Source organism: Mandrillus leucophaeus, unplaced genomic scaffold (assembly GCF_000951045.1).
Source record: "Mandrillus leucophaeus isolate KB7577 unplaced genomic scaffold, Mleu.le_1.0 Scaffold16, whole genome shotgun sequence".
In the NCBI taxonomy this organism is placed as follows: domain Eukaryota; kingdom Metazoa; phylum Chordata; class Mammalia; order Primates; family Cercopithecidae; genus Mandrillus; species Mandrillus leucophaeus.
This window is the reverse complement of record NW_012101587.1, coordinates 747,946-758,442: the sequence shown is the minus strand read 5'-3', so window position 1 is coordinate 758,442 and position 10,497 is coordinate 747,946. Positions and strand designations below refer to the sequence as shown.

Sequence of the window (10,497 nt, the reverse complement as noted above, 5' to 3'; positions counted from 1 at the left end):
ACCCCCCACACCCCGCAGAGCCCCGTAAACGTCCAGCTTTCAAGTTTTCCCCGAGCTACCATGACCCCAGCCTTTTCTTTCATTTTCTCTTCTCTGTGTCAGAAATAAAGTTTCCAGGTAAACAAACCACAAATAACTCCCCACTTCCGAATAGCAGCGAGTGAGTGGGGTGGGCACCCCTGGGCCTGGGCCCCTCTCCCACTGCCCGGGGTCTCCTCTGTCCAGGTCACCCCAGGCTAGTCCCCGTCCACCCTATCTGTGTCCATCCTGAAGGCCTCGTGTCTACTTCCCCCCCAACCCCCCAGTGCGGAGGTGAAGCCGGAGGAGCTTGGCAAGCAGGGACCTCCGAGTCTGTAATGAGGGTCATATTTTCCATATCATTCCCTACTCTCTTTTAAAAAGTCCAACGTCTCGATCATTTTTGAAAATCAGCGCTCCAACCAAACCCGTGCTGCCTGCGGTTCATGACCCTCTGCTCCCCAGTCTTCCCTGCCCGTGCCTGGGTTCTAGGTCTTTGGGGTCAGTGGGAGCCAAGGCCGATGAGGGTGGGAGAGAGCCCCGCCAGAGGCCCTTCCCACCCCGGCTGCCTGTGGTCCTGGCGCCGCCTTCCAGAGCTGGTTCCAGTCCTCAGAGCTTGAGCCAGGGCATTTCAGCAGAAGAGTTTTCTACCTAACTGTGCCATGCAGGAGTGTCGTCCCACTCCTGACCTCTCTTTACGGGGTGAAAGTCGGTCCCACGAGAGTGTGGCCACCGGGGTGGCCCCTCTGGGATATGTCGGGGCGGAGGCTTCCACGCCTGTGCAGTCGTCCCGGTCGGGTGGGACCTCCAGGACACTCCCTGGTCGTTCACAGTGTGAATCACTGACCGTGGGCCTGCAACAGGCGCAGTGCGGCCGGAACCCAGCCCCTACACCCCAGTCAGAGGCGCGGGGGTGCTGCAGGACAGCGTGCAGCCCCAGCCCCTCGGCCCGGGCTGAAGATTTCACTGCTTTGCCTCCTGGAAGGAAGCACAGGGGGCAGTTATCCCCATGGAGCCGGGTCTGCCGGGCCCCCAGGGTGGGCTGTGCCGCACTGGGCGCCGTGTCTGGCTTGGCAGGTGCTCAGCGCATGCCCAGTGACAAGGGCCACTTCCCTGCCTCCGTGCACACGTGACTGCGTCACAGCAGCCGCAGGGGGAGGGCACCGCCGGCCCTCCTGTGACTGCACAGGTAACTCTAGGCTTATCCGGGAAGATGCACACGAGGCCAGTCTGTGCCCCTTGAGGCCTAGTCTCACAAGGACGCCAGTTGTTACACCATTTTGAGGTGGGCAGACTTCCTGGTGGCATCGGATGTGGGGACCCTGGTGAACTTGGGGTCCCTCCTGACCCGGAAGCAGGTGGCCTCCCAGGTGGGTTCAGGACACAGTCCTCCCCAGCACCCACCAGGCTCATTCCCCCCAAATGCTCCTTGAGCAGAAGGAGTGAAGCTGTGACCCTCACCCTCACCAGCACCCTGGGCCCTCTGGAGCTGCACTCTTCCCTGAGAACCCCGCAGAGCTGAGCTGCTGGCTCTCCAGGCTGCTTGTGAAACCTCTCTGCTGGGTCCTTGCCCCTCCAGAGACCACCGTGGTTTTGGGCTTTAGGAGTGGGGGCTCCGAGCAGGAGAGGCCAGAGCTGAGAAGAGCCCCTTCCTCCTTTTATGGTGTCAAGAAGTTGCTGGAAAAGGTTCTTTATGTATCACATATGTTAAGTGTACATATTATGTTTTCCTGTGAGACACCCGTGCTGTTTTCTCCTTTCTTTTTATTACCATTATTACTGCATTTTGATGATTAATTATTCAATGATGTTAATTATTTATATCACATTGTTAAATGATTACATTGACTCTCCAGCCTTTAACAAGTGATAGAAACTACTTCACGTTATTTCTGGGATGAGCCTGGATATAAATGAATAAGTCTGAGATCAGTTGCAAAGCAAGGCAAACTGGGTTTTATAGATTAGCTTAGCACAGAAAGTCAAGCTTTGTTGTAAAGGACGTGGCCAGCCCTGAGCCCAAGAGGCAGTGTGTCAACCGGACCCCCCGAGAAGGGGCTGTACGTCCTGGCAGAGCTGAGGTCAGTGTACCAGGGTCGAGAGCTGCATCCGCAGGGCGGTTGTGTGTGACCGGGAGCCTGGCCCACACCGCTGTGGCCCCCACCCCTTCCATCTCGCTGGACTTAGGTCTTCACGGGGCACTTTGAGGGAGGGGCTGTGCCTTGTTCTTTATTTCGAAAGTGCTCGGCAGGTGCGAAGAATAGATATTCAATAACCATTTGTTGGGACAATGAAAAGAGAATGTTGTAAATAATTTCCCAGGCGGGATGGGAGTGGTGTTTGGGCTTCCAGGGTCTGGCTCCTCGCTGTGTCCACCCAGGAGCAGGCCCCGGGCTTCCCTCTGCAGAGAGGAGGCCCCGCTCCCTTCTGGGGCTCAGGAAATAGCTGCTTCGCTGTCAGCTGGGAGGCGGGCGTGCCCTGCTTCCCGCCCCAGGGCTCCTGTTTTCTAAGTTATTTTGGCCAGCCGGGCTGCTGCCAGCACGGTCGCCGTGGCAACTCGGAGGAAATTGGCCAAGGCCTCTATGTTTGGGCTGGAGCCTCCCTGCCAGTCAGGGCCACCCTCCAAACCTCTGTGTGCCCGGGTCTGCCGCTGGCCTGTGCCCACTGCTGGGGCATTTAATGGTTCCCTGTGGAAAGAGAACATCTTATGCAGAAATGAAGCTTTGGAAGACTTTTATTCTCAAGTCCATTTTCACCAAATAGGATTTATCTTCCCCAAGAGGGCCTGAGGTGCCCTTGGCTGGTCAGGGGCTGCAGCAGGAAACCCGTGGCAGAGACACCTGGTGAGCAGAGAGGTCCCAGGACAGTGCTGAATTAGGAATGCGCTGTTGTTCAGGTTCAGTGTTTTAGGAGAGCGTTCCTGCTATTACCATGCACAGCTCACCGCCTGAGGTTCCAGAGGGGTTTCTGTGGAGGGTGGAGTTATCTGGCAGATTGGAATATTTCAGTTTTGTGTTGTGCTTTTCAAAGGAAGATCTCAGCTAGCCATGAACAACTCGGATATTTTTTAATTCCTTGAAAACAGAATTCAAAAAGGATGCTTTACAGTGATGTGTGCGTCTGACCAGGGGGAATATTGCAGTACCTCTGAGGAACGATGTCCCAGGTTGGGCCCCGGGCTGGACGAAGGACCCTTATTAAGGCGTTGGCGTGCGTATTTATGGAACATTAAATACTGTTTGTTTGCGCTGTGATGAGGCCATCCTATTTGCCTTTGTAAATCTTTCTTGCTGGCAGATTGTTGGGGGAACGGTGTCTGGGAAGCTGTTGCTGTCTGTCATGCCACGGGCCTGACCATGTCCTGGTGCCACTGTGAGGCAGCGTTTCCCGGGCCTACTAAGCACATTGCTTCCAACAGCACGGTCTTGGCGTGGATCGCTCTGCTTCGTTTTATTTCCAGTACATGCACAGTTGTCATCTGGCCTCACCCACAGCAGACTCCGTGGCTGTGTGGAGAGGTGACAGCAGTGCCTGGGGGTCCACCTGCAGTTCAGCCCCAGCACGTGCTGAAGAGGATGTTCCTTAAAATGAAAAATAACATCATCTGTGACGGCCGCCTCTCAGAGTTTGTGAAAGATGAGAGATCTGGCTGTGGCCGGAGTTGGTGATTCTTGTCAGCAGTGCTGGCCTGATGCGCAAGGCGGAGGTGTGGCTGTCCTGCCCTGCACACAGCGAGTGAGGGAGTGACCATCTGGGAACTGCGTGTTGTGAGGGGCAGGTGCCCGGGGGCTCAGCAGGGCAGGGTCTGCAAGGTTAGAATGCTGCCCGCCCGTAGGGAGCCCTGACCAGAAGTATTTCATGTATTAATTTAATGTCATGCACCAATACAGTTTTTTGTGGTCGTTCAGAAACGAGAAAGGTATGTGGTTCTGCAGTGAATTATTTCTCAGAGTGAGACAGATCACTTTTAACAGCTCTGACATGTGGAACTTGCTGAGGCCAGTGGGACTGGGCCGGCCTGAGAGCTGGTGCTCCCCGCGTGGCCACCTGTGTGTCATGGGGCACCTGATGGCTGAGCAAGCCGGTGAGGATCAGGGGACTCAAAAGTGGGGAGATGGTGCCTTCAGCGGAGGGGCCATGCCGTTACCTTCTGTTAAGGGATTTTGAATGTGCTCTCCGTGATCATCGCCTAGAATCCAGCTCTGTCTCCCTGCTCACCTGCACTGTAATTTAATGAACCCTCCTTGGCAAAGAGCCAGGCGCTCCAACACGGTGGCCAGGGAGTGGGGTCACCGACCTCGGCGGTGGCGTCTGGCGTGACATGAGTCAGCCAAGCAGCTCAGAATCATTAAGAAAGTTACTGGGAATATTTTCCTTTCATGTAAATATGACCCCTTTGAATAGTTAACTCAGATTTGAATATGGTTTAGGTGGGTCATGAAACCAAATTCACTGGGAGCTGGAAGGGAGGGGCTCACAGCCAGGACAGTGGCCCCTGGTGTGTGGGGCTTGGCCTCTGGGGGCAGCTTGACCCCCCACCTTGCTCTTGTTCTAGGAAGAACAAGGGAACTTTATCCACCACCCGCCCTCCAAGGACCTGGGCAAGGGATCCTAATGAAATTCAGGCATTTGAGCTTTCATTTTGCCATTATTTGATCAGGGAAAACTCATGCTTAGGTGAGCCCTTTTTGTTTTTTAATAAAAGCTTTATGGTGTTTCTTTGCCTCATTGAATCAGGTTTTATTGCAATACTTTAGTTTAAATAAAGGCCCCCTGGTGCCCTGGGCGTCCGTGGGCCTCGCTGCATGCACTTCCTGCTCTGGCTGCGGGTGGAGTCTCCTCCTCTTCCTCACTTCCCCTCATGCCCGGGCCCCTGTCACATAAACATCAAGGGCTACAGCCCCAGAGGACTTGCACACAGAGACCTGTGAGGTCCGCCTCCCCTTTCCTGCCCCGTTTCATCTAGAACCTTCCGGTGATCTGGCTCTAGTACCCCATGTGACCCAGCTCTGGGCTCTGCCACTGGCTGGGCACCCGTTTCAGGGCTGAGTACTGTGGGAGGGTGAGTGGTGGGGAGGCCCCAAGATTTGCTCTGTTAATTGCTAGGATTTTAAAAAATTCTTCAGAATTACCTTCCTACCAACAAATGGTAGTTCAACTGTGGCATCAGCTGTCTTGGAAATAAATATTCTTTTGATTGGGAAACAGGAAGTGTAGGAATCTGTACATTAATCAACTGCAGTTAAGCCCCCTTTGAGGTCTGGACAGTGAGGGGAAGTGTGTGGAGCAGGTAGGGCCTGAAGAGCCAGTTGAAGGCCACGGATACCTCCAAGAGGAAGTCAGGGTGTGGGAGGGAGGTTGGGCTCCCGTGATCGGATCCCCGCCGCCTTCATGTTCCCTCAGCTCCGCTCCCGTGCTTCCGCGTCTCCTGGAGTTGATGGCTGGTTTGAGACGGAAGCTCATTCCTAACGGAATGTCATATTTCTGCTCCAACAGGCGAAAGGGCTTCTAGACAAATAAGCGGGCCCAGCACTAAGTGTAGGTGTGAGTTCCTGCGCTGGTGTGTATAATGTAGCATTTCTGGCTAAGGAATATCTTTCAGACAACTTTTGGTGAGAATGCAGAGTAGTGAACAGGTGGCTCGGCATGCTGCCTCAGCGGGAACCCCCCAGGAGCCGCAGACCTGTGAACAGGTGGCTCTGTGTAGTGCCCCAATGGGAACCCCCCAGGAGCCGCAGGCCTGCGCTCGACAAAACCCCCTCATTGGTCCCCCACCCCGCCTTCCTTGTGTCCACCGTGGGACCCCCAGACGCAGAGCTAGTCATGGCTCTGTGGGTCTCCTGCAGCACTGTGCGCTGGGCAGACATCAGGGCTGGCCTAGCATGGGCACCCGGGCGTGTGGGGCACCGGGCAGAGGGGGACCTGCCTGTGTGGCCTGTTGTCCAGCGGGTCTGATGCAGCTGGCTCAGGAGCTTTGCACGGGCCACGGAGGGGCCACTGTGACGCCCAGGCGGAGCGCTCAGAGGGCTACTGCTTGCCTGGCCCAGAGCCCCCCAGGTATCACCAGCAGATCGGAGGACAAATTCTCCTTGGAAGCCTCACCTTCTCCAGGAAGCTGCTTTCCAGCTCCATTTTTAGAAAGATGGTCGCCGAAGTTTTAGCATTGGAGCCTGGTGTTTGCCTGAAGTGTCCAGTGAGCATGGAGCGTGGCGTGGAGTATGGGGGGCCCAGTGGATGACACGGGTGGTCAGTCCCGGCGCTGGCGTTTCGCGGCTGGGGCAGCCCCCGGGGATGGTGTGTGTGTCCTGACCAGAGGCCAGGCTGGATGCTGGCATTGGCGTCAGGATGCCCAGCTCCAGCTCCACCCCAGGCCCCGCCTGTGGCTCTGGGAAAAGAAAGACCTCCTTATTGATTGATTTATTGATTTGACAGAGTCTTGCTCTGTCACCCAGGCTGGAGTACAGTAGTGTGATCGCAGCTCACTGCAACCTTCACCTCCCGGGCTCAAGCGATCCTGCTGCCTCAGCCTCCCGAGTAACTGGGACTACAGGCGCGCGTCACCTTGCTGGCTACTTGTATTTTTTGTAGAGATAGGGTTTCATCATGTTGCCCAGATTGGTCTCAAACTTCTGACCTCAGGTGATCTGCCCCCTCGGCCTCCCAAAGTGCTGGGATTACAGGTGTGAGCTGCCACCGTGCCTGGCCACCTCCTGGATTTATTGACAATTCCTATTCTCTCTTGGGTGCAGGAGACTGCATGGCTCCCGTCCTCTTGAGGGCATTTCTTTATGATGGGGAAGGCGGGACTGGGGCCTGGCTAGCACCATCCCCAAGGTGCTCAGCCTTAGCTAAGGGGCCCTTCCCGTACAAAGACGTCCTGAGCAGGTCTCAGCTCCCACCTCTGAGAGCTTCTGGTCACACCTGTGAGGTGTGGCTCCATCGCAGTTCCGTTTCTTTCTCTTTGTCACAGCTCTGGCCCCTGAGTGTCTGGAATTTCCAGAAGGCAGCTGTGACTCCTGGCATTGAGGCCACAGTGTGTCCTCTTACCAGGCCGCCATGCCGTGTTTCCCACCTATCTGCGCGTTAGAACCATTTCTGTTAGTAAATACAGTGGGGTTTGGATTGGTATTTTGAGACCCTCGATTTTCTTGGCATTTATCCTTGTTGGTTTCTGAACTACAACTTAGCGGAAAGACAGTACTGTCCTTGAATAAAAATCTTCCAGCCAGTGCATTTGCACCAGGAGATGAATATAGGATTTCCATGTGCTTGTTTGTATTATTTAGAGGCCTGGGAATACCCATCTCCAGGCATGTAATCATGAGGTTCCAAGATGTCATAAAGTCTTTTCAAATCAGAAATCCAGAAGCACATCTTTCCTGTTAAAATTACTAATTTCCCTAATAATGATTTTAAAAAATATTTTGAGTGTAATTAACACATAATGATCCTTAGAATTAGCTGTGTACCGGAATCTTCTGTTTTGTTCTAAAAGATGGATTCCTAGGACATGAGCCAGTTTCAAAATCTCCGTGAGGGGGATTTCAGAGTCTATGTTTTCATCCAATCCTTGAGGAGTTTTCTTTGTAGCTGGTGATGAGGGCACCTAAACAGTGAAAGGCCTATTAAAATCTGTTTACATCTCTAGGTCCTTAGATCTAAAACACATCCATCCATCCATCCATCCACCCACCCATCCACCATCCATCCATCATCAAACCATTATTTCTCCATTCCCTTTCCATCCATCCATCATCCATCTATCCATCGTCATCCATCCATCATCCATCTATTATTCCTCCATTCCCTATCCATCTGTCCTCCTCATCATCCATCCTTCCATCATCCATCCATTATTCCTCCATTCCCTATCCATCCATCTGTCCATCCGCCCATCATCATCATCCATCCATCCATCATTCATTATTTCTCCATTCCCTATGCATCCATCCATCTATCATCATCATCCATCCATTATTCCTCCATTCCTCATCCATCTGTCCTCATCCATCCATTATTCCTCCATTCCGTATCCATCCATCCATCATCATCCATCAATTATCCATCCATCCATCATTCATCCATTATTCCTCCATTCGCTATCTACTCATCCATCTATCCATCCATCCATCATCATCATCCATCCATTATTCCCCCATTCCCTATCCATCCATCTGTCCATCATCATCATCCATCCATCATCCATCCATTATTTCTCCATTCCCCATCCATCCATCGTCCATCCATCATCATCCATCCATCCATCCATCATCCATCCATCATCATCATCCATCCATTACTCCTCCATTCTCCATCCATCCATCCATCCATCATCATCCATCCATCATCCATGCATCATCATCCATCATCCATCCATTATTCCTCCATTCACTATCCATTTATTCATCCATCCATCATCCATCCTTTATTCCTCCATTCCTCATCCATCCATCCATCACCATCCATTCATCCATCCATCCATGCATCCACCAGTTATCTATCATGCCTCCATCCCCAATCCATCATTCATCCATCGCTTACCTGTCCATCCATCCATCATCCAGCCATTCATCCACCCACCCATCCACCCTTCATAGCCCATCTCTTCATCCTTCATTTCTCCCTCGTTTGTCCATCACCATCCATCCACCCACCTACCCTCCATCTACCCATCATCCCCTCACCCACCATGTCCATCATGATCCATCCATCAGTTTATTTACCTGTCTGTCCATCATCCATTGTCCACCCACCCACCAACCATTCATCCATTAAACAAATTGAACACACTTTATGTGCCAGGCACAGTCTTTGGCTCTGAAAACAGTGGTGAGCCAGAATAGACTAAGACGTCCAAATGTTCTGCCTTCATGGAACTTAGGTTTCTGTTTGTCAAAGAGATGACAGTGTGAGATGAATGAGTAAAAACATGCTGTTAGATTGTGATACGTATTTAGGAGAAAAAATAAACTAGAGAAGGAGGGCCCACATGTTGAGTTTGGGGTTTAAATGAAGATGGGGTGGTTCGGGAAGGTGGTTTTTGAATGAAGAGTGGAACTGGTGAGGACTCGGCTGCCTCTGTCTGGGAGGGACCTTCGGGGGCTTGTGCTGCTGTTGGGGGAGGAGGGCAGGTGGGCAGTGAGGGGCTCATGGGGACCTGTTACTCCAAGTGGCCTGGAGCTGTCGGGCAGTGTAGTCTCAGGGCGTTGGCAGAGGCCCGCTCCGTGGGGTCTGAGGCCCCCCAGTCGTTCGTCAAGGCCAGGGGCTGCCGGTTGCCCTGAGGTCATGGGTTTCTGCTTTGTGATGCCCAGCCCCTCATGCCACCATCTGCTTCTTTTTCTCTCTAGAACACTATGGCTATGCGTCCTCCAACGTCAGCCCTGCCTTGCCGCTCCCCACAGCACACTCTACCCTGCCGGCCCCATGCCACAACCTTCAGACCTCCACACCGGGCATCGTCCCGCCAGCGGATCACCCCTCCGGGTACGGAGCAGCTTTGGACGGTGGGCCCACGGGCTACTTCCTCTCCTCCGGCCACGCCAGGCCAGATGGGGCCCCTGCCCTGGAGAGTCCTCGCATCGAGATAACCTCATGCTTGGGTCTGTACCACAACAACAACCAGTTTTTCCACGATGTGGAGGTGGAAGACGTCCTCCCCAGCTCCAAACGGTCCCCCTCCACGGCCACGCTGAGTCTGCCCAGCCTGGAGGCCTACAGAGACCCCTCGTGCCTGAGCCCGGCCAGCAGCCTGTCCTCCCGCAGCTGCAACTCAGAGGCCTCCTCCTACGAGTCCAACTACTCGTACCCGTACGCGTCCCCCCAGACGTCGCCATGGCAGTCTCCCTGCGTGTCTCCCAAGACCACGGACCCTGAGGAGGGCTTTCCCCGCGGGCTGGGGGCCTGCACGCTGCTGGGTTCCCCGCGGCACTCCCCCTCCACCTCGCCCCGCGCCAGCGTCACTGAGGAGAGCTGGCTGGGTGCCCGCTCCTCCAGGCCCGCGTCCCCGTGCAACAAGAGGAAGTACAGCCTCAACGGCCGGCAGCCGCCCTACTCACCCCACCACTCGCCCACGCCGTCCCCGCACGGCTCCCCGCGGGTCAGCGTGACCGACGACTCGTGGTTGGGCAACACCACCCAGTACACCAGCTCGGCCATCGTGGCCGCCATCAACGCGCTGACCACTGACAGCAGCCTGGACCTGGGGGACGGCGTCCCTGTCAAGTCCCGCAAGACCACCCTGGAGCAGCCGCCCTCGGTGGCGCTCAAGGTGGAGCCCGTCGGGGAAGACCTGGGCAGCCCCCCGCCCCCGGCCGACTTCGCGCCCGAAGACTTCTCCTCTTTCCAGCACATCAGGAAGGGCGGCTTCTGCGACCAGTACCTGGCGGTGCCGCAGCACCCATACCAGTGGGCGAAGCCCAAGCCCCTGTCCCCTGCGTCCTACATGAGGTGAGCTGGCGGCAGGGGCGGGGCTGGGAGGGG

The 10,497-nt window shown here is 54.7% G+C and overlaps 1 protein-coding gene across 1 annotated transcript in view; it reads left to right on the top strand.

Annotated features, from left to right (window-relative positions):
- The window catches only part of NFATC1 (nuclear factor of activated T-cells, cytoplasmic, calcineurin-dependent 1), a 160,828-nt gene that overhangs the window by 18,460 nt on the left and 131,871 nt on the right, over positions 1–10,497 (top strand). Inside the window, exons 6-7 of the mRNA XM_011975903.1 lie at positions 6,068–6,075; positions 9,366–10,464. Of these exons, the coding sequence (XP_011831293.1) occupies positions 6,068–6,075; positions 9,366–10,464 (1,107 nt within the window). The remainder of the gene's footprint in view (positions 1–6,067; positions 6,076–9,365; positions 10,465–10,497) is intronic.